The following is a 27,812-nucleotide window of genomic DNA, read 5'->3' on the forward strand; positions in this document are numbered from 1 at the left end:
GCTTCATATGACACAAATATAAACTTCAGAAACAAAACTCCCAAAGCCAGAGAATAATGTATGTATTTATAGATGCAATCTGTTTTTGTTTTTTTTACAGATACAGGCGTAAACCAACATTTCCCTATAAACCGGTGAAAGTATTAAGACCGAGACGCACAAGGTAAAAATCAATGGGTTTTTTTTCCACACGAAAGTAAACTTTGGCTTTTAAAAACAGAAATAAAAAGGTACAACAGTGTCACCAACACTATCACTACCATCACAACACCAAGAGGGCGGTATTTTCTATAGTCAAAAGGACTTTCATGCAACAAAAGCATCTGCGACGAAGCGATAACACCAGATATGTTCACGAATCAAGCAGAGGGCCAGCTGGGTCGGCCTCACACGACGACAAAGCTGGGATTTAGTTTATTCTGTCGTTTCAAAACCTGACCCGCAAACACCTCGACAGGTCGAGCGCGTCAGGCCTGACCCAGCTGTCACTCGAGGACGCGTACATGTACTATCGCATGCGAGCCCATTTCAGGGTCAGAGAAGAAGTCAACAGTCAAAGTTTAACTTGAAAAATCCCATCTGATTGGCCGGGGTTATGGCTCTTCGTTTTTCTTATCACACAAGTCGTTAAATACAATTACGGAGACGTTACACTACCGACCACTCAATATTTACAGATGTCGATGAACCCCCCCCCCAATGCTGACATCAAGTATCTGTGAGTGAATGCTGAACGCAGCGATGTGCACCAGAGGAGATTACGATCCGTTCGCTGAAGAGTCGATTTTTGCAGCGTATTTAACTGAGAGGTTGGAGCGAGATTTTACTGGTTTGAACTGGTTTTATACGTTTGAATCAAGTACATAAGGTGACATGACTGCTTTGAAGAAAGAAGGCACAATTAAAGAAGACAAGGGAGAAAATGAAGAGAGAGGAAGGAAAGGGCGATGTCTCCATCCCAAATCCTCAAAAACCACCAACACAGCACACAGAAGCGACATATTTGGCTTAAACGCCTTCAGCGGCGCTCCAGAAAAGCAACGTATGGTGTCACCATTTTCTTTAAAGAATACATTTCATCTGAGTCAATTAAAAATAAAGCACATCACGATACAGAGCGTAATTGAACCACATACTGCATTACTGATCAACGAAGTGTCCAGCGTGTCTTTTACTGAAGACATTCCTCATAGAAGACAGAACCCATAGATTGTCAATGCATCCAAGTACTAAGAAGTGAGCGAACAGCAACAGGCCAATTCGGATCTGATCTATTATCCAAGAGTGCACGTTGTGTTTGTGGGTGACATCAACAATTACTGATTGAAATTTCAAGTAGAAGCGTTTGTTTCAAGCACTCTTCCCATTTTGCCGCTCAGCTTGTTAGATCACAAGACGCGTCTGGTTTTCTTTGCTGTATTTGAACAGGTTTCGTGTTCTTTGGTGCACGTTTGTGTATCTGCATTCACAGAGAAAACAGGAATATGCAGCTGTTTTGATCCTCCTCAACTTTGAATGTTCAACAAGAGTCAAAAAGCAAAGAGAAAAGAAACACGTGACAGTATAGCAGTCCCCAGTATTGCATACGGGCTTTCCTCAAGTATCACTCTGAGGTCAAAGTTCAAAGGTCCTTAAAGGTGGGGATGCGGTGGCCCCTCTGATTAGAGTGGAAGCAGAATTGTTTACGCATATTCACACGGCGGACGGACACGGTAGAGTTGGTTGTGCAGCTACAGTTTATGTTCCAGCCCAGATGAGTCGGAAACGCCACCGTCCACTTTTGTCTTGTCTCGAAGGCTCCAGCGATAATCTGAAGAGGGAAAACTTCCCTTGCCTGAAAGAACTTGTCCTGTAATGCAGCAAAAGTTCTTTTCTTTCTGTCCCATTTATGCTTTTTTTTTTTTTTTTTAGGTCCATTTTTATTTGACACCATCCTGTAATTGTTAATCGTTTACTTTGTTTTTGTTTAAATATTTGCACGAGAATTCTTTTTTCCCTTACAAAATGTGTTTTCCCCCTCCCCATTCTGAAAATTTCCCCGGTTCACAGTAGGCTGTGGAGGAATTGCAGCAGCTCTTCTCCGCGATGGAGGGACGTGCCTGATTGTGTGTGTGTGTGTGTGTGTGTGTGCGCAGGTGGGGGGGGTCACAGTTTGAAAGAAGATGTGCCGACAGCAGCAAGAAAGTGATTTTGCAGAGAAACTAGTTGTATTTTTGGCTTTCGCTGTTGTGATGAGTGATCGTGTGTTTGTGTGTGACGTGTAGGCCGTAGTGTTGCCGTGTGTATGGAAACACACGTTTTGTCTGTGTTATTTCTGCAGGAGAGTGTGTGTGTGCGCGTGTGTGTGGTTGTCGGGTCAGGCCCTGCGCTCGACGGGCTGTTTTAGGCAAACTTCACTGCCGGCCGATATGATGGGGAGCCGGTTGTCCATGTGGTAGCTGATCAGATGACTCACGCTTTCAAACCGATGATCCTTAGTACGAACCTGAAAAATACATAAAATGGATTTAACGAGGTCACACACAGGCACAGCGCTTTGCTGTTCCTTCCCACTGGTCAGGTCACCCCACTCCGACTCACCACTCCTTCTGGATCGACGAGAAGCAGGTGCTTGGGCTGACCCCCCTGCTGCCCCGTCAGGACGTACTGTCCGGGGGTGGTCCCTGATTCCCGCACGAGGAAGTCTCCGTCGCGTGTTAGCAGCCGTTCCGCTTCCTTCCGACTTAAACCGCCGTGGAACCAGGCCTCGCACTGCAGCTGCTGCACCAGAGGGGGCGCTGCTGAGGCTGAGCTTGTGCCACTGTGTCCCGAGACACCCAGGGCGTCGTCAAACGGTTCTATGAATACACAACAATACGGGTGATTTCTTGGTATTATATCTACATGTGCATAGAGGGGGAAAAAAAAAAACCAAGAAAATGACCTTTTTGATCCTGGCATTCCACAAAAATGTGTTGTTCACACTATGTGCTTAATATCAAAGCTTTTGGCAGGAAACCAATCACAAAATATGACTTCTGCTAGTGTTGCCTTCTGTGGTCAGCCACATTCTGTCACTAATTAACAAACCGCTCCCTTTCAGTTCCTAGTAAGTTAAATAACGATCCAGCAGAAGTACTGTCGCATGTGTTTTTAAGGAGGATCAGATATGTATTCACTTAAGTGTGTTGAAGCTGATTTAGCTTCATTTTAAGGTAGTATATTGAGGAAATAGAGCATTTACTCATGTCAAAAGCATCTCTATGCATGTTTCCGTTGGAGGCAACACGGGGCCGGGGTTTATCCACATTGACATAGGACGGATCATCAAACAGCCCCCCTTCTTTGGCTCCCGCTGCAAAACATATGACACAAGGTTTTTTTGATTTCTGATGAATGAAATGACGTTCAGTTTAATCATGACAAAAGGAAGCCAAACAGAGGGAAAGGTAATCACTGATGCAGAGAAATGAGCTCACCTGGGAGAGGCGGCAGCGGCTGCTTGTGAATGTCATTCTGACCAGGCTGCCCATAAGGCTGCAAACACAGAGCCACAGAGAAAAATGAGCCGAAACCTCATATGATCAAAACATTCCAAATAAATTTTATTTTACATTAGCATTGGATTGTTTCTGTCTCTTCTATAGGGGTAGGACTGATGTGCATGCTCCTCACCAGTGTGGCACCTGGACGGGTCCTCATGTCAATCAGTCCTCCAGGAGGAGGCTGTTTTCCAGGGAAATTATTATAGTAGGGAACATCGGGAGGTGGAGGAGGCTCTTCATCCTCTTCCTCCCATGCTGAGCCATCAAATGGAGCCATTCTGGAGAAAAGGAGGATTATATAAAATTATGAAAGATGACAACATACTATGGGCACCAAAATTGAAATGTGGGATTAGTGACATTATATTTACCTGTCATGTGGAGTGACCAGTTTGGGGGGATTCTTTAGATACTGTTTAAAACGTAGTTCAAAGGCCTGGCCAATGGTACTGATTACTTCCTGGGCTAAACCCTCTGAACATTCCAGGATATGACAAGCTGAAGGCAAAGTGACACAAACAGAATAAATCATGCATTTGCTGAAATTTTACCCTTCACAAGACTGCATAAATATAAACGTATCTGTATTCAGTCAGTGTATTGCTCTCAAAAGCAGAGCCGTTTCAAAATCTAAAGTAGTGTCTGACATAAATCAACATGTTGTTTTTCTGGTCTTTAGTTTGTCATTCTGTACTGCTATTATATACCCCCATACATTTTAACCACAGGATGGCAGAGTTGGTACAAAAATGTAATTAAAACTGATTTATCAGCATGCAAAAATGCCCCTTCACATGACTGTGCAATTACACGGCAAAGCCTCTAGAGGGCAGTATGTCAAACTAAGAGAAATTAAAAGATTAAAAAATGTATTATATTAACACTTTGGGCAGTTTTCACCGCCTTAATCGAGTTCATTGTAAGATGCAGCCTGAGTTTGGCTTCAATCTTTGCTCACCTCTCTGATTGACGGGGTCTTTGGCCACATATGCTACATACTCCGCCGTTTCCTGAGAGAGCAGGGGAGACTTTTAGGAAGGGCGCGTCGACAGGCAGTGTAAAGATAGAAACTACGACAAGAAAAACAGACCAAGCGAGAGCTGCACTTGTTAAGTCAGACAGAGTTAAAAAACAAACATTGAAGGCTAAGACAAATAACAGGAAGTGACTAGTTGAAGCTTCGAGGAGCCGGCTCACGCACCAGCGAGGCAGTAAATGGACAGAGTGATAGACACAGGAAGAGACAATGACAGAAGACAGGAAGGCAGGATATGCAACATGAAAAAAGATGGGGAAAGCAAGAGAGAGAAAGGGGGAGGGAGAGAGAGAGAGAGAGTGTGTGTGGGGTGACTCACTGGGTCTCCTCCAGAAGCGAAGGAGATTGACTGCATGTGATGATTGGCGATTATCTGTGGAAAAAATAAAGGAAGAGACAGGAGAGAGAGAGAGAGAGAGAGAGAGAGAGAGAGAGAGAGGGGGAGAGCATGTGGGTGACATGGAGTATGTGGGAAGTGGAATGAAAGCGTGTGGATGGATAGACAAATGTGGAATCATTACAGGGGAAAGTGCTTTATCCTCCACTGAGCACCATCAAGGGCAGCAGAGAGAAAACTACGTAGGGACAACGGAACAAACATCGTAACGGTGTGTCACAACCACCCATAATGGCTCAACAGCTACACCTGTGCCCTCTACCTGAAGTGCTATTTCTGCACAATAATGTGTAATAATTCCTACATAATAATTTAATACACCAAATAACCACTGTACTCACAATTAATTGGCTTAAATGACTATGTTTTTTTTTTTTTTTAAAACACAGGTTTAAAACAACACAAATTTAGTAAAGTTGCTTGCTGACAGCTTAAAAGCTAAACAAGCTTGGGCTGACAAGAAACCCATTAACAATCCCAGTCCTATCAGCACGTTCACCGCTGGATTTGAGAGGAGAAAAAAACTGCTAAAACAATCTTTAATAATAAGATGACTCTGATCTAACCTGTTTGCAGTCGCAGGCCAGCAGGTTGAGGCTGCTGGTTGAGACAGTGAGGCTGATTGTCATGCCAGCAAACTGCAGATTACTCTTCCCGAGTATGGAGGAGAGGCAGCGGGACGAGGGCTGTTAGGGAAGAACATGGTTGGGGAGAGATTCCAATAAACACGTTGTATAGAAACCTTTGGAAATGCTTTTCATTTCCCAATTCAACAAGGCATCGCGGCTCCACGGAGCGCTCCTTGCACGTGCTGGTGTGGGTGTATGTGTGGAAATGCCTGCCTGTGTGGGAGGAAGAGAACAGCTGCATTTGTGAAAGTGATCCTGTCTCCAAGGCAAACTATGACCAATGGAGACCAGACAGCAGGGTTTGCAAAATTTAGACTGGACTGCGAGAATCATAGGCGGACCATGCCAGGCGCACTGTGCCAGACCATTTATCCCAATCCTCTCGTCTGTTCTCGTGGTTTTCATCCACCACATCTCCAGAGATTAGGCAGGCGCTATGAGGAAAACAGCACTGGCTCGGGCTGCCACGGTAACCTCAGTCCAGTCGAGAAAGAGCCATTCTGGTTTAGAACCTTTAACTGTGTTTCTGAGCTGCACTGCCAGACCTTCCTTGGGCAAAAATTGGCTACATTTAATGGACTGTTTGGTTTAATTTTCTTTTTTACAGGGAAAGACAGAAGCAGCCTTTCAACAGTGTACCAGGAGCTGTGTTTGCTAATCTGCGGCACTTTCAGGCTCCCACAGGCTGCCTCCTTGTTACTGCCTCATCTCGGAACCCTCTTGTGACAAGAGAAAACAGAGGCCAGAGAGTGACTGGTAATTACCTGTGAGATGTCTTCTAACCACAGAAGTGTGCATTCAGTCTAAATGAAGATATGTGTGTGGAGGGCCGCCAACTGACCACAGAGTGGACAATCAAGCTAATTCCAAGTGACCGTTCCCTCTGCTATCCACTTAAGCCGTATCAATAAATAATGGCCTGTAAGGATGTGTCGCAGTATGTGTGTTGCGTGCACCTTTCTCCTGCGCTGGGCTCCTTTAGCTCCTGGCACGGCCTCACACACCACAGCGATGGCCTCCCTGAAACATTAACAACATGCTAGCATTGAACAGGCAAGTCATTAACCTCTACACCTTCCTGGCCTCCCCGTCCTGAAGAATAATACAGAACTGGCAGCAAGTTGTTGGATTTGTTTTCTCAGCTAACAGCTATACTGCAGAAACCAGAAGGAAACCACCAGGATTCCACAACACTTTAATTTTAGGAACAGGGAGGGTCATGCTTGCAAAGGAATGAAACAAGCAAGCAAGAATGAATAGAAGGCATCGAGCACAACTGTCCATATGAGACGAGTGTGTGTGTAAACTGCAGCTTTAGAGCAAAAACACAAGTTTACAATCCACCAGTTAAATTCAATATAAACCCGGCAGATAGTGAAAAGCGTTGTATCCCACCTTGTGACCTGGGTTCTGGTGCTGAAGTCCAGTGCTCGCATTGACTGCAGCACCTCCACACACCCCATGTACTGCCCAGGAAACAGGAAGGCAGCAGTATTAATATCAGGCATCTGCTCTAATGCACTTGAATTTCAATCACCAAGAGGAACCGAGAAGAGGAACGCAAGAATTGTTTTTCTTTTCCGTTTCTACTTTTGTGAACAAAGTGAGCAGGTGTGCGAGGCGACAATGTTAAATGATGATAATTAGGAGCAGTTCACGTACCCGCACCGTGTAGGAAACGCCACTTGTGCTGACCACGCCGTCAGAGTGCAACCAGCCACGGGTGGGCTTGTTGACAAAAGAGCCATGGCGGGTCCACTCGTCGCCTCCCAGCTGTCCTCCCTCCACCCGTGCCCTCCTGGACGCTCCTCCTAATCTGTTCATGTCCTGCAGAGGTGGTCGGGGAGGGGGAGAAGGAGCAGTTAGAGGAGGGAGAGGGTGATGAACTGGAGGGGAAGCGCGAGCGCGGCTCTGATCGTCCCCGGAGGACTCCACAGGCGCCCGAGTGTTCTGCGGCCTGCTCGCAGTCTTGAAGCTCGGGAGCAGAGTGGCAGAGACACCCAGACGAAGTGACCCCATCCTCGGAAAGAATGAGCAGAGGGTTGTGGGGCTGTTCTCAGCTGGGTGGGGCGAACAGGGGGGCAAGATGGGAGTGAGAGAGGAGGAGGAGAGAGAAGAGGGCATACCGGGGGAAGGAGTGAGCGGGCTGACGGGACTGGAAGGAGGAACGGAAGAGGGATTGGAGTTGGTTTCATCGGTCGAGCTCAGGGACTCACTGCGAAAGTGGGTGTACTTTGTTTTTGGGGCCAGCTCCATTATGAATTTGCAGCGTCAGTTCCTTCTTTTTTTTTCTTTTTTCTTTTTTAAATCACACAGGATCTGGTAATGCAATCAAAGTCTAAATGTCTCTGTGTCATCGTTCAAAGTTTCTTTCAAAAACGGGACACGGCCATCTGCACGTTTCACTCAGGGTAAATCCGCACCCATCTGTCTTCTTCTGTTCTCTGCTATCGTGCGGCTAAAACCACACAGCTTTAGAATCAGCCCCGGCAGAACTGAGAGCAGGTGCGGGGAAATGCTTGGGCGTCCCAGTAAGAGACGGAGACGGACAGAAAAAGTTTGTCTTTAGTGCACCATTGAAGATCATGTTGTCCTCGGTTTTAAACCTGCATCCATAGTCCAATGAAGAAATGGTTGTAGCACTCCGGAAAATGTTCATCTTTGTGTTTTTTGCCAGAATACAAAGCACTGAGTAGCTTTTCCCAGCTTAATAGTATCTCAGTGAGGCCCAGCAGTCACCAGCACCATGGAGAATCAACACAAGTGATTGTCTTTCAACACCCCCATCATGTGTCTCTGCAGTTGTGTGTGACGAGTGTACATGTGTGCGCAGCGGTATTAAAGTTGCCTGCCCACATTGTTTCTTAGATTATCTTTGCATATGTGAGTCGGTGTGTGTGTGTGTGTGTGTGTGTGTGTGTGTGTGCGTGTGAAGCAGCTCCCCTTGGCAGCTCTATCCTGCCTGAAACAGTCCCATAAAAATCCTATTAGCAGCCAAGGAGGGGACTGAAGGAGTATGCGCACAATGATGCAGCAGCACCGTGCACGCTACGGTTCCAGACTGGATATGACGAGCACCTGTACGGTTCAATAAAAGCCAGATATGCTGATGTTCGGCTCGTATCCAGTGCAAGACTCTTTCTGCAGCCTATCTCTTAGCGTCTTCTTTTACTCCCTCTCCCTCTTCCTCCAAATGGTCTCATGTCCTTTCTGAATCGCGATGGCTCTGTCCCTCACTGCATCTCCTTCCTCATCTCTCCGCTTCCAGATCACTTCTGGTGCGGCGTCACTCCCCTTTCCCGCGTTCTTCCTTTCCCTGTCTCTGTCTTCCCGTTTCTCCTGGAAGCCCTCACGCTTCCTCCACACAATGTACTCGGCCAACCTCTGCCTCTCCAATGCCTCTGCCCTCTCCCGCGCCACCACTTCCTCTCTCCTCTTCCAGACGATCTCTCGCTCCCCCTCACCCCCTCCCTCGTGAGCTCGCCCGTTCTCCAGGCTGTCCTGTTCAACAGTCCCTTTGTCTATTATTTAAAATGCTGCACTTCGTCTTTGTGCCGCTCAAACGTTAGAATGGGAATGGCTAGAGTTCAGGCATGGTGGACTACCTAAAAGAGTACAAAAAAAATTAGAAAAGTTAGTATTTAAGACCGAGCAGGCTGACTCAGGCCTGTTCCTGACTGAAGACTGAGGTTCCTGATATGGCTAAATCAAGTGAGGCTGCCTTGGTTTAGGTCTTTTTGGCCACCTCGGTTCAGATTTTATCCCAGGAGCACCTTTAGATAATGGCAAGCTGATTCTGAGATACTGTGTCTGCCTGGTACAGGGATCCACCCTGCACTAGCACAGTGGTGATGTAACAGCAGAGGATGTAGGTCAGTAACTGATGATGACTAGCAGTGGGCTTGTTATGATGGTAACGGGGCCTGGCTGGTTTGGCCTCCCAATCCAGGGTTTCCTGAATGAGCTGACCCTAAACATGCTCACCCAGCTTGGAACGCTCCCTCAAATCTGTATTCAGTTGGTTTAGTCATTTCTCTTTGTTCTCTGGCTTCCTCTAAATGAAATTAAGTGTTTACCTGAGAGAGGAGCACTGACACAGCCCTAAATGATATGAAGCAGCCAAGCGCTATGTACTCTGGACCCGTCGCCTTCCTCGACGAAGGCTGGGCTCATCGAGAAACAGGTGAGCACTCGGTTATACGACACACGACCGCGCAGGCACCGCCCAACCAGCCATGTTCTGCATAGACCAATCTCGAAGGCAACCAACAGTCTGTTTACTTTAACAGTCGATCATTGGTCCCTCAAACAAAACAGTGCGCAGCGGTTTGACCTCCGTCAGAGGCAAGGCTACACCCACGCTCCTGCAGCTCCCTTGCTGGCTGACACCTCAGTATGTTGAGGCACAAGTGATATTTACAATGTGTTGACCTTTGATACCAGCTACAGACAGCAAGGTTCGCAGATGTTTGCACGTGATGTAAGTTTGGCACCGATGTTGAAGTCATACAATGCAAATAGGCTGATTTTTTTTTGTCTCTTACAAAAGTTTATGATGAAGGACTTAATTCTGTCTGAAGTAAAATGTGCCAGCTTGAAGTGGGCGCTGGATGCATCGCAACGGAACAGTCGCCTACGCTAGTCTAGCACCACTGAGGGATTGTCTAGCGATTTTAGCTAGTCATCCATCTGGTCTTGGCCAAAAAGCACCATGTAGGATCCAGTCACACAAATCCACTGCCAAGCAGGCTGGAATAGTCACCATAAAGCTGTAAAAAAGTATGGTTGGAACCTTACAAAAGACACTTGTGTTTGGACAATCAAAGTATGCGCGGAACAAAGAGAGCAGTCACAATGTCACTAAACCTAAAAACACATCTGAAGAAAATCACACCTTAAGAAAATGGATGTGACGGGGAAATCCCGAAGGTGATCTCACATGGAGGGGTCCTAATGTTCTCTGTGAGCAGAGCTAACCCTGACGTTGCTGGGTGATCCAGAGCACAGAGCACAATCTAGGTCAGGTGAGTTTCTACGTGACGAATCCTGAATCACCTCCCAACACTAACAAGAACAGACAGCCACGAAGGCAGCATGTCCAATGATCAGTTATTCATAGGCTTGAAGTCAAATAACACTCACCACGACATCTAAATGGAACCAACAGGACTAACTCGCTTTATTCACTCAGTCGCAGTTATTATGGCAGGTGAGCATGATTAATTAAGATGGGAGCTGTTGTGGGGGGGGAAAGGGAGACATTAGGACAGATGAGCTACTGCACAGACAACTCGAGCGAGCGGGCGGGGGAAGTCAGGTGAACTTAAACAACCCTGATCCCAGAGACTGCTGCTGTGCTCCGCAAAGACAAAGAAAGGTCTCGTAAGGACAAAACTGTGAAGAAGTGGAAAAACTCCAGACAGACTGGCCTACTGCTTCTTCACCTAGATCATATACACAATCTACTTAGTGACAGAACCAGTTTATCCCCCCAAAATAAAGAACTTTACATTTTTTATCGGTCTGCAGCCACTGCCCGTTGCTATGGCAACAGACATTAAAAGAGATGCCTGCGGAGGACATGTACAAAGAACTCTTGACAGCCACAGAATCTTTACACAAAGAGATCACTACTCTATGGAGTCACATGACCACATTAGATACTGCATCAAACCAGGAGAGAAAACAGTCTCCCGAAAAGATCAATAAGGTTCAGGAAATGATCAAAGTTCGACTGGTGTCGCGCCAGCCAATCGCTGTGGATGTACCGGCGGCGTGCGGCGCCCCGCTGCAACCGTGACCAGGGAAACGGTACTTCTGATGCTATAGCAAGTGTAAGTTTCTGTCACGGACGTAACAACAAAACTGTCCACTTACTGATTGAGAAAACACCGACGTCTAAAAAAAACCCGCAGTAAAAAAAACCTGAATATTCCGAGCGGCTGCCGAGAAAGACGACGATCCCGCCGAGCAGATAGAAACTAAAAAACAAGAATCACAAAGAGTCGACGTTAGAAAAACCATGTAGTAGTTTCTGCTGTGACTCTACTTCATTGACCGAAAAGTTTTCTTTTTTCCCGTTTCTGTTTTTTTTGCTCATGAATGATAAACCATGAATTCTACTTCCTTTTTTTTTTGGTTTAAAAAGTATAGAGTTGATAATCCATGGTGATTGGACTAAAGCTGGGCTCATGTGAGAAGCGCGTTACATTAAAAATGTAACACACTGGCTGCTCATCCCTGCTCCTTCTGCCGCTCCGCTCCGTCCACTCCCTGATGAAATGTGCGTCCCCGCTGATCCGTCCTTCCGTGCGATTAATTCATAAAGTCACTGCTCCTCTTCCTCCACCTCTCCTCCGTCCTTCACGTCCCCGGTCTGTCTTACTCTCCTCCAGCAGATGGTGAAAAGGCAACGTTGCCAGGATGGCACTCCTTCATTGTGCTCCTCTTTGCTCCCCCACGTCTGTCTCTCATTCCCACTTCCCTTCCACCTCTGTCTGTTGGAGGGACGATGTCTGTCCTTTCCTCCTCCCAGACTGGGTGGGTGATGCTGCCTCCCATTTTCTCTTTTACTGCCTCGCTCTCTCCCCCGCTCTCTCTCTCACACACACACACATACACACACTGCTGCTGCTGCCTCTGCCCTCCCCACCTCTCAACATACCTCCTTCCTGTTTCCTCCCCTTCCCCCCACCTTTTTTTCTGCAGCCTCAGTCATTTAGCCTTGTACATGTTTATGCACAGCAGGATGCTGCACTCCCACACTTTAATGCACACACTCCAAAGGGACATAGGATATGGAAGAACGAGAGTGTGTGCTGGGAAGAGGGAGAGAGAGAGGATGGAGGAAGGAGGAGGGGGAGGATTTACCCACCATACTAAGATGGGCAGGGGGGGTCACAACACATAACCTTGATGAAACTGAATAGAATCCACAGTAAATGGAATAACATGTGAATAATAATAAAAAGAGATAATGGCGCTGTGGGGGAAAAGAGGCGATTACCAGTCAAGCACAATCAAGACCTCCTGACTGATTCTGTAGAGACAGACGGGAGATAAGACAGGTTGGAGCCGACATTCAGGCGTATGAGAAGGCAGTGTGGCAGAAAGCAGAAGAAACCACCCGTGTGACACAGAAAACTTGGCCGAACGGAGAGTGAGGAGTCCTTAAATGACACCCCAAAATACACCCCTGCAGTACCGCGTCTGACCACAGAGGAGTGGCGGCGCACTCCAGAAAGAGAGGACAAAACTGGGAAAAGTGTAAGGAAAACTCAGTCACTTGAGGTGACTGCTGTGGGAATAACTGGTGATGACAGTCCCCTCCACCTTTAACTGGAACCAGCGAAACACATGACACACTGTGGCGTAGGGTTGGCGGATCACACATCCAGAATACGATGCATTTGTGTTTAAACTGAAACCACAATGAATTAAAACCACAATTTTCACACAGCCGTACATCCAGAAGGGAACTACTTTCAGCGCGTATATTTGGTCTGCCGCCGGGGAAATCCTCTCAATAATTTAAGCTGCAAAACATGTAAAAATAACACGTTTCCTCTCGTTGCCGGGTGTAAATATATAATGAAACGCAGTCGTGCTTTACTGAAAAATGCACTTGTTTAGCTAATCCTTCTGAATAGGCAACGCACAGCATCACCTCCATCATGGTTTTCTTACCTATTTTTAAACCTCTCGCAACATTCCAAGTACTATTACATCATCACATTTCTATTAAGGGTGAGAATTTCCTGTCCTTTAGACCACGGAATGTTGAGAACCCTTTGCCACCGTGTTGCAATGTGTTTGTTTTTTTAAGAAATTGGTGGAATCAATTGAAATTCTTACCATATATTCCATTGGCCAACACAGGCTGTCTGTGAGTCTGTAACCCTAAAAACACCAAAGTGCACATCAGCTCACAATACACACAAACACAACACACACTCTGAAGGGGCTAATCACGGTCTGCTTTCAAGCCTCCCAGCGTAGCTACTTGAATCCCAGCATGCTTTGCTTCCAGGCTGCAAAGACATTCTTTACATAAACAACCCAGATGATTGAGCATAAAGAGAGGAAATATGGCCATAGGGGCAGGGCGGAGAGAGAGCGAGAAAAGAGTGATGGTGCCTGGAGTGAGACTATACCCCAGAGTGCATGTTGAAACAAACCCCGTGGAATGAGTGGAATTGGCCAAAAAGACAGCACATGTAAGTGGCGTTTGCCTCCGCTTGCTATAACACGTCCACGAGCATGCTGTTGCTGAGTCGACGGCCCGACTGTGGCGTCTGCAACTAGTCAGCTTTTATTAGATGAAACAGAAAAAGCCTTGCGATGAATGTGCACGCTGCAGGGCCCCGTCTGCCGTCTACTCCTCATCTGAGCATACAGCGTGTGACTCCCATCTCTGCCTCCTTATGTAAAACGGGCGAGAAAAGGGCCCAGATGAGTAAACAGGCCTCGTCGTTGACGTTACCCCACTGGGCCAGTGCCAACCCTTTTCTAATAATCAGCTGACTAAGCCACAGACGATGGTGAAGATGATGCGTACGCGGTGAACTGTAGGCGGGACGGCGAATGACGAGGCGAAACCTCTGAGTGGAAACGCCGCTCGCGAGCGCGCAGGCGTGACTGCACGCAGATGGACGAGGGGTTAAAATCGCGGTCAGGTCTGGAAAAAAAAAGGAGCGAACATTAGATTATTCAGGCATCCAACAGAAGGCCTTCCTGGATTCAGAGCTTGCCGAGCGCAGGGCAAACATGTGAGCGGGCTATTTTGAGTCTTTTCCACCCCCCCCACCAGCCCCTCTAACCACACTCCCACATCTCTGGCCACATCTAGATGAGCCCTATCTCCTTCCATCGTTCCCTTTAACCAGTCTCTCACTCTGCCTACTTCCTCTCTTCACTTCCCGTCTGCCACAACGGTTTATTCATCACAGAGCCGTTTCTCCACTTCAGTTCCCCGTTAGGCTAAATGTGTGTCAGCGTTACGTCAAAGCAGCTAGCACCAACATTAGCATCTGCTCGGGCCTGTTTGGACCCCTGGTCCATCTTCTCTGTCCTCGCCCACGTTGGCGTTCTAAACACCCTCATGTCTCCCACCTGCGTCTAACTGGATTTAGATCTTTAGATCTTTAGATCTCAGGATAGACAGCGATTACAGACTGAAACAAGCTGCTTCAATTCTTCTCCATCTCTGCATCGACTGCAGAGGGTCTCTGTGGTTCCAGTAGGAACCTTCTATACTGTTCGGTTCATTTATACCCTGCCGAGAAGGATCTTCCTGTGTGTGAGACGCTGTGAAAATGATGCGTTAGGATATATGGATGTGTTACAAAGGTCTGCCAAATTGATTCCAATGGAGATTCAGTTACTTTCAACATAAAAGTTTCTGCAATAAAAGCTTTCATTACTTTTATCGGTGATTAATGTCAGGCTATTTAACTTATTTAAATATATATATTTAAATTATAAAACTTTTTCAAAAGTTGAATTTGTCCTTTGTTTACCAACTTAAAATGCGCGCACACACACACACACACACGCGCACACACACACACACACACACACACACACACACTATATCCTTTGATGTGAGGCTCGCAAAAAATATGTGATGTTTGATGAAAACTTTTTATTAATTGGCATCTAATATCTCTGATGCTGACTAAATTATTGATCACCGAGCATCTGACCCAAATGTCAGAGCTGTTTTAATGACTTCTCATAGTTTATTATTCAGTCATGTTCACAAATTAAAATGAATTTCCTCCCTCTAACCAAATGGTAATTTTCTGACTTTGAAATCGTAGCGGAGGGCCATCTCATGCATGCTGCAGTGATAACAACTCCACCAGGAGCCAAACAGGAAGTGAGAATTCGGCCGACTACCACTGAGACAACATCTTAAGCCTTGTGTGACCTCAAATGTCAAATGTCTGACAGATGTGGGTTGAAAAGACAAATTTGCTAGGGTGTAAACTTTGGTGCAAAGGTGATCTCGCTCTCAATAATGAGCACCACGCAGGATGGGACACGGATCAGGCCGCAGCCGAGCGAGTGCCGAGTAGCTTCTGCTCAAGCCAGCAGGAGGAAATGCAGCCGAGGCTCGGGCCCATTGTGTGGAACTTTGTGTTGGACAACCACATGCGACAACCTCAAAAACAAACACCCACAGTTTTTTTCCAGAACAAACCAGAGACGCAGAGCAGAAGCAAGCACCCCAAAGAAGAAACCCCCACTAGCCAAAACACAAACATATAAATAGAAGGAGCAAGCAGAAGACAAAGGCACCAAAAACATCCTTGCATTGAGACGCCCGTGTATTCTGTCCTGTCAACAGTCACTGCGTGTTTAAAGCTGAGTAATAATGCACCACCGCGTTTTGGCAACAGCCGAGTTTCAAGAGCCAAAAGACCGGCTCAAGGCCAACGGCGGCAACCGTCTCAGCGTCCGGCTGATATCGAAACTCATTTCTACGGCGAGTCCCCGGCTATTGACACCCGTCAGCCCTCGAAACGAAGCCGTGTCACACCACGCCGTCAGTCAGGGGGAGAGCTTTCACCGGTGACTGATGTGATTTGAGCAGAATTGGACAGATCCAATTTTGATCGAGTGGGTTTTGGTTTGCGGGGATGCTGTGACAGTGACCACGATGACTGACAGACGGTGCATGAGGCCATCCTTCCATTTGTGTTGTTGCGCGTGTGTGTACGCGAGTCGATACTTGCGCCTGGATCTCCTGTCTTTTTTTTTTTCTTTAAATATAGATATATATTTGTTGTTGACTGGTCTCCTTTTCCCCCGCTATAACTTCCACCACACAATACGTCAGTGGCCGCTGATCTGTGCCGCGTGTTTGACCCTGATAAGAGCAGAGGTCACCTGCTCCCGGTCACCTCAATCATAACACACACCCTTCCATAATCACCTGGCTGTCCTTCACTCCTCCACAATGAACTTAGTTCTGCCACTGCGACCCTGATTTACCACATCTGAACAGGGATTGCTCATCAGTCATTGAATATGGCCGCTGCGGAAGAAATATGGTGCAATGAAATCATGCTGAGTGTTTTTGTGCAGATGCGTGTGTGTGCGCAGATGTGTGTGTTTATGACTTACAGACCTGAACAGATTCCTCCCGACTCAGAACACTATCAGGATCCCTTTTTATTTTTTTGCAGACGTCAAATTTTCGGGCTGCAAGAACAACAAAGTTAAAAATAAAAACAATAAAGAAGAAATTGTGTGTCATTTTAATTTAGAAGCTAAAGGAAAAGCGATTAGAAGCTGAAGCACTTAATCGTTCCCCTCTACTGTCCGGCTGATTATTCCAGCTTTAACTCAACGTGACCATAGCTCTGTCCCTCAGAGATAACCATTTTAATTACTTTTTCTGACTCTCTATTCATGGCAAAAGCACAAGCTTGAGGCCACTCAGTTGACTTTTCACCCCTGCCCAGTTCAGACGACCTGTAACTGCAGTGGTTTAAGCCGGGGGTTGAATCTTGGACACAAACTATCCGGAATGAAGGCGTTAAAACCGTGGCGCAAACAGAGGAGCGAAGCTAACATTTCCACAGCAGTCGGACAGGCGACGCGACACTGCTGTCTAAATATTACACGATCGTGGGGACGCGGAAAAGACGCTAGGTTAATGATTTCCTCCAAGTGCTGGCATGTTGGCCGCCTGACGCACGCTCCGCGTCCCAAAGTGTGGTTAACTTTAACGGTCAACTCACCAGCTCCCAGCAGGAGGTGCCCCCCACCTCCCCTCCGCTCCGCCAAACCGCCGCTGCCCAAAAGTTCTGGTCAGGTCATTTAACAAAGCAAAAGGCCTCGGTCCGACACAAAGCTCGCAAATATTGTTCAACTTGAGGGGAGAAAAGTCTAAACTTCTTCGCTCCTCTCCCTTCACTTCCCTTCCTCCTCCTCCTCCTCCTCCCCCCTCCCCTCTTCGGCCACTAGAGAAGCCACTTCCGCAGAGCAAATGGTAACGTCATCTGCTGTGCGCGGACACGCCAGGGTGCGCGTATGCATGTGTGTGTGAGCGTGTAGATGTGTGTGAGCGCGCGTGCGTTTTGCACCTGGCCTATTGAGCGCAGATTGCGCAATTGTTTAATTCCCTGTTCTGGAGCCAAACGAACAGTCACGTACGTTACCGTAAAATGATAATAATAAAAACAATACCAGGAACAGATTTATTTTTCAGCTCTTTACGCCAAAAAGACCTTAAGAAACATCACCTTTGATGTCATTAACAACTTTAAAATCGTCCTCGAGACGTTGCTCAACACAACAATGAACAGTAACTACCTTTAACTACTACTGTAACTATTTCCTCATAAAAGTTTTAAATGATAGCGAGGAGCAGCTTCACCCACAGTGCATTAAACAGTCACACATACGCGTGTTACTGGGATTAAATGCTACTTTAAAGTTACAAACAACATTTAAATAGAATGCTGAATATGACTACGCAAATCCATACGACTGTAATTAATACTACACTCAAAATGGAGTTCGATAATCACAGTTTTGTTAAGCATTTAATTTTAATCAGTGATGGGAATAGTTTGTTCTCGCATAAATTGGCTACAAGTGTGCCATCTATAGGCAAGAAACGAGCATAATCTTAAACTGGACACGTTCTGTTGTGTCTGTCAATGAATTTTGACTATAATACATCGGGTACAATGTCCCCTCCCGCCGCTAGGGGCAGGCGAGCAACAGCAATATCAATATCTCAGAGATTTGGGCAAAAGCGAATAAGTCATACTACAGCAGCACAACTACTAGCAGTGCTAGTGAAGATGCTAATTGACGACAAAGCTGCACTTCTCTCGGATTACACTCTTTTTACTTATTCAGGACAAACAGCGCAAATCTTTGCGCGTCAAGGATAAATGTCGCAGCGCTGACCCCGAGAGGCACTTCCGCGTAAAACATAGGGGGACAAGCGTAGGGGCAAATTCCGCGTACTTGATTGGTTGTCAGAGATCTGGGACATCCTATTCGTAATTCTGATTGGCTCGTTAGTGGTGCAGGTTTGATTGACATGTAGTCTGACTCGGTCGGACTCGTAACGACTGGAAGTAAGTTACACAAGGAGCTCCAGAAGGATATTAAAAACCAACCTTTCTAAGTATTCACAATTACGTTAGCGACAGTGCACAGACCTTAGGTAAATAACTGCATGATTGTAAATGTGCTTGAATGCGCATATGATTCTAAGTAGAGTATCAAGATTGGTTTAAGTAACACTGGCGCTAAGTTATTAAGGAGACGATGCAGATGGACAAGATTTGTCATAGTAACGCATGATGCTCTGGGATTATTACAAAACTGAACGCCTATAAAGATTATTTATCCAGCTCAACAGATCAGTCAACGTCACTTGATGTTAACGCTTATAGAAATTAGTAGGGAATTTAAAAAAGGGCACGTGATACCCAGAAAATTAGACTTTTAAATGCATGCAATGTGAAGCTGCTTCACATTAACACAGATACAAGTAAAGGACGTAATCTGTGTGTTATAACTGCGTGTCTTTGCACTGCTTGAGCTTTTCTAGCCCTTTTGCACTATTAGAGGTTTTTATCCTTGCATTACAGCATAGAAAATAATACCGCAGAACAAGTTTGTATTTCTAAAACAGCTAGTCACATTATTGTAATAGCAGTTACTACAAAATCATCCTGTTTTCTTTCTTTTCCTTTGCCCCTTTTCTTACTTTCTGGTAGGTATTTTTTGAAGGAGTAGATCTGCACTTTACTGGAAATGATGATTCTTCATATTGATTCTTCATGTTAATGTAAGATTATGACAAACATGGTGATGCACTATACAAGTTTAAGATACATACTGTACAGTACACCTTTTTCCAAATACAAGCTAATATTTCAAATGTGTACATGCTTAATGAATCATTCATCTTTGTCTTGTAGTTCATGTGTTTCCATGCTGAGTAGAGAGGCAGTGCGAGTGAGGAGACTGGCAGCTCATCTCTGTAAAGCAATGTCCACAGACCGCCATGCCTCCAGTCCACACTCCTTTGCTGTGAATGGGGGAGCTCCTACTGCAGCCATTATCATAATTGGAGATGAAATACTTAAGGTGACTTGGATTTTCTACCATTCTATAGCTGTGTTGTAATGGGAAACATTCTATTTAAAGTTGCAACAGTGTGAATGTTTGAATCTCGATAAGCTCTTGGTGCCCTATAGGGTCCCATCATAATCTCCTGCTTCTTTTATTCATGGAAATTTCATCCAGCGAGACTTCGGAGTCATCCTTAACTCTGCTGTCCTTCCTTTGCCAGGGGCACACGGTGGACACCAACAGTGCTTTCCTGACACGAGCACTGAGAAAGCTCGGCGTATCTGTGCAACGTATAACGGTCATACCAGATATACAGGAGGTCATTGCCAGGGAGGTGGCCCTCCTGTCTACACAGTACACACACCTCATCACCTCTGGGGGAATAGGGCCCACCCACGACGATGTCACCTTTGAGAGCGTTGCCATGGCATTCCAAGAGGAGTTATATTCCCACCCTGAGCTCGCCCGTCTTGTACAAGAATTCTTTGGGGTGGTGGATAAGAACAGCACCACTTTTAAGCTGGCCATGGTGCCTCGCTCAGCCAAACTCAACTATGGAACCGACCCTCAGACAGGAAAACTACTTCGCTACCCACTGGTATGTAAACATCTAATGTAAACACTAATGTATTTACACTTATTAATACTTAGTTAAAAAAAGAAAGAAATTCTGTTATTCTTCCCACATTAATGTTCTGATTTCCAGTTTGTCTTGGCAACGTTTCATCAGATGACTGATTGCAACATCTGATTATTAGACGTCATCACAGTGGGGAAAAATCCACGCAGAATCACTATGCCAGATTTTTCTATCTTCTTTTCCCAGGTTAGCGTGCGTAATGTATATATCTTTCCTGGCATCCCTTCTCTGATGGAGAGGGCCTTCAAAGGGCTAGAGCACCTCTTTGCTGGATCCGGGACCACGTTTCATTCTCGTGAGGTAACAACATCGACATACTTAATGAAAAATCCTCCTGAAGGTTGTTTGTACAGGGGAGCTCATGAAAGCTGCTGTTGTCAGGTGTTTGTGGATGCAGATGAAACAGAGATCGCCCCCGTGTTGACCAAACTTCAGTCCCGTTGGGGTCGTAAGGTGGCTCTGGGCTCGTATCCAGACTGGTTGAGCAACTACCACAGAGTCAGGCTGGTCCTGGACTCTGACAGCCAGGAGCAGTTGGAAGAAGCACGGGCACAGCTTCTAGAGGAGCTGCCCAAGGGAAGCGTCGTGAGCTTGGTGACTGACCCGGTGTCCATCGCCACTGCTGAGGTGTACGCACTGGCCAACAATGGTACGGGGGAGGGTCAGAGGGTGATGGAAGATAAACTGTGTCAAACTGATATGGAGGAAATGCTGCATGAAATGTCCCCCTGCACGCCATAAATATCAGAAACAGTTATGGAACAGGATGTAAACAGGCAGCAACGCAACCATATGTAGCCTCACCCGAACTCAGATTGTGTTAACATTTCCTCTTTCAGCAGGACTCTACACTCACTCTGATTGTTCTTGTTGTTTTTCTTGGTGCTTGGCAAAAACTGAGGTGTAGGTTGGTCAGGAGCAGAGGTGAACTGTTCTGTCAACACCATAAAGTGAAGTGGATTTTATGTCTCACCCAGTGTTACAGAAACCTGTTACGTAATTATCAAAACTGATTGACTTTCATTGTAAACGATCCCCTTTGCTGTGGATTTGTGTGTGCAACAGGCACGCCACTGGGGGAGAAGGTGAAGTCGGCACTGAAAACCATAGAGGCAGCGCTGGATCAGTATGCGACGGAGGAGATCTGTGTCGGCTTTAATGGTGGCAAAGACTGCATGGCGCTGCTCCATCTGTATTACGCAGCCCTGAAACGGTAACTGGAAGAAACGGCGCGCTGAGAAAAGCAGAATAAATTGATTTAATCAAGGAAAAATAAGTGACCTGAGAGAATAGATGATAGATTTGTCCACAGCGGGATTTGTAGAAGACAAAGCTAAAGTGGGCTGATTCCATAGTGGACCTGTTGTGACTGGTATCAGATTGTGATAGATGATGATCATTTATTTATCTCCTTCTTTCCACTCTCAGGCGGTATCCAGATGGCAAAGACAAGGTTAAAGCTCTGTATATCAGAATTGTCTCTCCATTCCCAGAAATGGAGAGATTCCTTCAGGACACCGTAAAAAGGTGAAAATCCAAGCTATATTGTCATATTTGATCAAGAAATCCCTTTCAAATTGAATTGTTTCCACTGTGGGAGATTTATGGTAATGAGTTATTTGATCATGAATAAATCATGTCACAAAGAAAGACATTTTTTTCAGTGTTGGACAAGGACAAATAGCTGAGGCTGGACTATTTTTTATTTAACCCTCGGGTCCAAAATAGCACCTTATTATTGGTTCACTTGTCTCCTGTAGATACGACCTGGAGCTGATCTCTGTGGAGGGCAGCATTCGGCAGGCACTAAACGAAGTGCAGGAAAGGAGACCGGGGCTTAAAGCCGTCCTGATGGGGACCAGGAGAAGTGACCCTTACTCTCTAACACTCACCCCCATGTGTCCCACTGACCCTGGCTGGCCAGACTACATGAGAGTTAACCCACTGCTGGTAAGGACAAATACAAAGACGCCCGAAATTGGGTGTGATGTTTGTGTCTCATGTCAAAAGTCCTGCAGTGATGCAACAAGACATAGATGGGACTACTTCTTGATTATGACAGTGTTGTATTTCATTTGTCCTCCACAGGACTGGACATACCATGACATCTGGTCTTTCTTGAGGACATTATTTGTGCCCTACTGTATTCTCTATGACAAGGGGTAAGTTTAACCCTCGTTGTGTATCCCCAGTTATTAACAACATCACGGCTGACAGTGCAGGATCCTCAAAAGTTCTCGGTCACCCGGCAGGTACACTTCACTGGGGAGCATGGACAACACCTGTCGTAACCCGTCCCTGCAGATGGTGGACACGAGGGGGGTGACGCGTTACAAGCCAGCCTACCTCCTGGAGAATGAGGAAGAGGAGCGGAACTCCCGCGCTTGATGATGTGACCTCACCTGGAGGCAGGTTTCCGGTCCTCAGATCACCTCCTCTGGGGAAAACGGACATTTTTATCTTGCTTTTGGCACCATTGGCACAAGGAGACTGGGATGAAAGATGTGTGTTTCTGTTTTTCCCGACGTGTGTGCACTATTTGTTCATACATGAGAAGTAATGGCTTTTCCCTGCCGCTGAATAAAACATCAATCTGTGTCATCCTCGCCCATTGTCTTGTTGCTATTTTCAGAGGACTCTTGCATACAGATAGGACGATAGGAGCAACTTCCATACCATTCTTCATGATGCCTCTTACTGAGTCCATTTGTCTTGCCTCAAAGTCCAATAAGGACATTCCCTGTTGCGTTGTATCAAAATACATTAGTAACTAATGTGAAAAGGTTGTCTTTGTTTGTCAATGTGTGAAAATCAAGTGCTGCAGGCCACTGGTGAAGGTCAACCAGCAGCCTCATATTGATTCATCTGAACATCCAGACTGCAGATTGTTTCCTCGAGCGTCTCACCGATGGAAAACTATTCCTGTAGTTCTGCGACTTGGCCACCAGGGTGCGTTGCTCTCAACTTTCCTGTTAGCCCGACTGATTGTGAAGCAAATTATTTCCTCTGTACCAAGACATGATTGGATCCAAGCTCCGGATCCAGGATCGATTCCCCCACCCCTACCCCCTCTTTTCTCTTTTACTCTCTCTCTCTCTCTGTCTCTCTCTCTCTTCGGGAGATTAGTCGAGGCGGCACAGCGACGATCGATACCGGCCGATCTAATAAAACGGGTCGCTTACGAGGCCACCATGGGGCTGCACACGCACTGTTACACCGGCAATTACCACCTCCAGCACGGTCACACACACACACACACACACACACTCCTAACTTATCTTCTGGGGCTTCACGGCTTGTTTGATTTATTTCTAATAACAATAATAAAAGCGGCAATGAACAGAAGCTTCATCACAACAGAAATACTTTGAGAATAACACTGGGACCTTGTCTGAAATGCAATTTATGTAGGAGAAAATTTTCTTCTAATCATCGTCCGCAGTTTGGAGCATTTTATGTGATCAAAGTTTGGCTTGCAGTTTAATGCCTTGGTTATTAAATAAATTGCATCGCTGCCGGCGCCAAGAGTCGATCTGTTACTGTTGTATGTGATCCTACTCACTAGTTTAGCCACACAGTTGCAAATATAAATCAAATCTTTGATTAATTCGTGCACTGCTGTCATCAGTTATGTGAAGTTGTTGACATCTGAGATCCAGTCTAAGGCGGATAAATCAACTATCGGCTCTTACTGGTGGAAAGATGAGGAACGGGGGGGTGGGGGGGGGGGGCATCCGTTTCTGACCGGTGACCTATTGAACTACATATCAAATTCCTAATTTGGAGGGAAGAACTACAAAATCACAAAAACAACAACCATTTAATCTCTCAGGCTATGTGGGATAACGTTTATAGGCTGACATTGTCCTCAACATCCTTTTTTTGCTCTTTATGAATGAATTCCCCCCCCCCCCCCCCAACTTCAGTTTGTTTTGCCGTTCTCGCCGTGTTTCACGTCCATTATTCAGACCAGCTGAGTCGGGATTGGCTACAGATGGAAAGAGCCGTTTCTCCGGTTGGCCTTTTAACAGCACAGCTGTTCCAGATGTTAAACAGGTCAGGACATCTGCTCTAAGACCTTCTTATCTGTGCTTTTGTGTTTCCCCCTCATCCCCTCGTGTTCATCCCTCGCGCCTGGTTTTGCTCCAACCTGCCCGTCCACATGGGGGTTCCTCTTCAATCCATTCCAAAAATTCATCCTTTGACTTTCGGGAGAGGGAATATATCTTTTTCTCTGTCAAATCCAGGTTTTAGGTTATTGATCAGAAGATGATCACCACCAGACCCTGGTGGCGTGAGGACTGGGAGAACTGGTGTAATTTGGTGATGTCATGGGAGCAGATGTGATATCAGAGTCCACGTTCCACCTCAAATGTAAACTTGGCGAGAAATTTTGTTTCTTTTCCCGAGGGAAGCTGCTCGGAAGCTCCGTAGCATGAGCGGAGTCTCGTGTCAGCAAACATCAGGAGAGAAGGTAGAACTTTGAGGTTATGCAGATTACCGAGGCGTTCGCGTGTAAAGCCAATCGACCAGAACATGGGAGACGGCGTGTTCGGTATCAAAGTGCCGAACATTAGAGGTGGATGAAAGCGAGACGGAGGAAGAGGAGGAAGAGGAGGAAGAGGAGGAGGAAGAGGAGGTTTGTCGCCGTGTGAAGTGTGATGGGCTTTGCTCGCATTTGTCTGCCTTCTGGTGTGCTGGAACAAAAGACGGTCTGGTAATCCAAAATTTTCCACACTGCAGTCCGGCACACTGAACCTGCCCCCCCCATCCTGGCCTTCGCTGGGTGCTGCCGCCGCCGCCGCTGTGGGATCCACGGATACGTATCTCACATTGTGGCATTGCTATAATTTGTAAGGAGATTCGGGTCGTGTGAATCTTCTGATAACACTGGAATATTAATTGGGGGTGGGGGGTGGGGTGGGGGGGTATCTGTTAACACTTAGAACTAAACAGGGGCCTTTAACTCAAACCTGCTCGTTGTTGTTGTTTAAATGGATCGGCGCCTCCCCTTATCTTTCATATGAATGTTCCTGTCGGGGCCCCGAGGTCGGCCGATATGGCGGCCCCTGAACCGGGTGATGGTGACCCAGCTCAGTGGCAACCCTCAACCCTGGAACGGTTCTCCAGATAAGACCTGCTCAGAGCACCTTGAAATCTTTGCTTAGGAAATACTTTTAGGTGTCTTGGCCTTTTCCCCCTAATCTGTTCATCAGTTTGTTTAATCGTTGTTAAATGCTTTGGTCCACTAAGGTTGCTACCTTAAATTCCAACACAAAAACCTCTGATTTTGTGTTCAGGAAAACCAGGCGATGATGCATTTAATCATTCCATGTCACAAATGCTTCAGAATCAGGCAAAGGTCTTATTCCAGGTTTCTGATTCCAGCTCTTTCCCTTTTCTTTGGATGACATTTTGTGATTTCTTTTTTTCCAACCAAAGCTTTCAATCAGGGAGAGTCCACAGAGAACAACTCTTCAAGTTGAAAGAGTATTTACTGTCTTAATTACTTCATTATTGCCTCACCAGAATGAAACCGCTGTGCTAGCTGGATTCCTGACTCTTGCCCATGGATTCTATTGCTAACCTAAATGTAAATATCATCCATAACCTTTAGTTTACAGCAAAACACCCACCTTGTTAAAAAAAAGTCTACTTGAAAATACGTTTTGTTTCTTTGCCATGGTGGTGGAGTGTTGGGCCATTCATTTCACATCCTCGCTAACTTCAAGCTAGCACCGGCGTAAAATCAAAGGGAAAATAATCTTTTTTTTTATTCCTCTGGGGTTACTGTGGGGGTCTTAAATGACACCCTAGCACTTCTGACTTCCCAGTTCTCCATATATGAGGTAAATCTTCCCAACTATTGATGAGCTGTGAGGGAAAAGGAAAACCAGTGGAGCACAACTCCCCTTGAATAAATGAATGCAGACTCTCAACTTCTATTCCTCTCAGACAAATGTGAAAGTTTCATAATGGCACACTCCACAGATTTAACATCTCTGGTTTTTACTCTCTACCGCACGAGGGGTCACACATTCACCCTGATAAATGCCCCGAATCGGATTAACATGTGGCCAAAAGAAGACGCAACAAGTGCAAGAGGTTTCACTTTGGGGAAGTCCAGCTTGGTTCTGTTGCATTCTAAAGCTGTTTTAGTAGGATAATAAAACTTTAGCTCAAGGAGAGAACAACAGTCGGTTTAAGACCTGTGGGAGAAGACGTTTCTGTGCTGAAGCGAGCTGCATTGTCCAGCGTAGATGTTGAAGGACACGCACGGCCTGAAGGAAGCCGGCTCGCTCCTCTATCACGTCAGTGTCCAAAAGAAATGAATATTTATGAACGCTGTGACCTGAATAAAAGAGACGATACGACAAAATAAATTCTAGATGTCACAGGCGGCGCCGTGTCTTCTTCTCAAGGACCCGGCGATGCTGGAGACGGCGCTCGGCCTCTCGCCTCGCTCCGGATCAACAGCACGGTTGAAGAATTAATGAGAAATTGAGGTGAAACGCACTCGGTTCTTCAGACGATGCCACTTCCCTGATGAAAATTCAGCCAAATTCGCTACAAGCCGACATTCGATATTTACCCACCATTATTGGACTAAATTCAGGTGTTTCCCCTCTCCCAGACCGTCATTTCCAACCTTCCACGCTTATTAAACATCAACCCGTCCCCCCAAAAACTCCAGAAATCCCTCTGGGAAGCTTGGACCTAATGACCTAAACACAACTAGTTTTTATTGTTGTATTGTTTTGTTATTTAAGCGTGTTGCCTAAAATCCACTATTTATCTTTTTTTTTTACACACTGTTGGTGCAGCTTCTGCTGGAATAAAAGAAACGTGGGTTTGATTCGTTTTTAAGGTCTATTCCTGCATTTAGAGTTGAGGAAAACAGAATAAAAACACGTGTTTTTAAATGTCCACGTGAAGGTCAAAACCAAAGGCAGTCGCTAAAAGAGCCCAACAGACACAAACGTGTCATCAGAGGAGATTATAAGGCATGAAATAGCAGCATTACACATATTATCCAAGAAATTGCCTCGCTGCTTCAGTGTAGACTCCATTATGTCTGATGGAAACTGTTTATTTTTATATTCGCGACCGTAAAGCTGCATTTAGTGAAGAGAAAAACTTCTTTAGGGTTCCCGTACTGGCCGGGATGTTTGGCGGAGTATAAACACAGGAGCCTGGATCGGAGTCTTATCGGACTTGGGCTGTTTGTAGATAAAGATTCGATATTTCAGCAGGTTTCTCTCATTACAGTGGCCTTTCTCACCACAAGGTCATTCCAAGTCCCTCAAGTCTCCTTATCTCCCTACTCCCGTGTATTACACCATGTGTGTGTGTGTGAGTGTGTGTGTGTGTGTGTTCCACAAATAAGATGTGCAGGCTGACGCATGAGCTGTGGTTTGGGCAGGATATCGATATTTCCGAAAAAAAATTAAATAAAAAGAAATGATGATGAAACGGC

The 27,812-nt window shown here is 46.0% G+C and overlaps 2 protein-coding genes across 13 annotated transcripts; one reads left to right on the plus strand and one right to left on the minus strand.

Moving 5' to 3' along the window:
* Positions 1 to 45: 45 nt before the first annotated feature.
* Positions 46 to 17,542, minus strand: shc1 (SHC (Src homology 2 domain containing) transforming protein 1). Of its 9 annotated transcripts, none has more exons than XM_029839302.1 (16): positions 17,337 to 17,542; positions 16,721 to 16,794; positions 16,526 to 16,627; positions 13,441 to 13,485; positions 7,249 to 7,413; positions 6,982 to 7,052; positions 6,543 to 6,606; positions 5,524 to 5,643; positions 4,880 to 4,933; positions 4,483 to 4,534; positions 3,896 to 4,022; positions 3,655 to 3,802; positions 3,459 to 3,516; positions 3,224 to 3,334; positions 2,581 to 2,837; positions 46 to 2,485 (listed from the first exon to the last, which is right to left on the minus strand). In XM_029839302.1, the coding sequence occupies exons 4-16, from the start codon at positions 13,450 to 13,452 to the stop codon at positions 2,357 to 2,359; spliced, it is 1,368 nt and encodes a 455-aa protein (XP_029695162.1). In that variant the 5' UTR covers positions 13,453 to 13,485; positions 16,526 to 16,627; positions 16,721 to 16,794; positions 17,337 to 17,542; the 3' UTR covers positions 46 to 2,356. The 9 variants fall into 9 exon arrangements, with proteins under 9 accessions (XP_029695162.1, XP_011604116.1, XP_011604114.1 ...); XM_011605814.2 differs by having other exon boundaries at positions 16,717 to 16,794; XM_011605812.2 differs by lacking the exon at positions 16,526 to 16,627.
* Positions 17,543 to 18,319: 777 nt separating this feature from the next.
* On the plus strand, positions 18,320 to 22,941 carry flad1 (flavin adenine dinucleotide synthetase 1). Of its 4 annotated transcripts, none has more exons than XM_011605819.2 (11): positions 18,320 to 18,778; positions 19,338 to 19,408; positions 19,542 to 19,710; positions 19,916 to 20,293; positions 20,522 to 20,635; positions 20,717 to 20,984; positions 21,401 to 21,548; positions 21,764 to 21,862; positions 22,096 to 22,285; positions 22,424 to 22,497; positions 22,588 to 22,941. In XM_011605819.2, the coding sequence occupies exons 2-11, from the start codon at positions 19,401 to 19,403 to the stop codon at positions 22,721 to 22,723; spliced, it is 1,584 nt and encodes a 527-aa protein (XP_011604121.2). In that variant the 5' UTR covers positions 18,320 to 18,778; positions 19,338 to 19,400; the 3' UTR covers positions 22,724 to 22,941. The 4 variants fall into 4 exon arrangements, with proteins under 4 accessions (XP_011604121.2, XP_011604120.2, XP_003966281.3 ...); XM_011605818.2 differs by having other exon boundaries at positions 18,320 to 18,689; XM_003966232.3 differs by lacking the exon at positions 19,338 to 19,408.
* Positions 22,942 to 27,812: the final 4,871 nt, after the last annotated feature.

Source organism: Takifugu rubripes, chromosome 7 (assembly GCF_901000725.2).
Source record: "Takifugu rubripes chromosome 7, fTakRub1.2, whole genome shotgun sequence".
Lineage (NCBI taxonomy): Eukaryota > Metazoa > Chordata > Actinopteri > Tetraodontiformes > Tetraodontidae > Takifugu > Takifugu rubripes.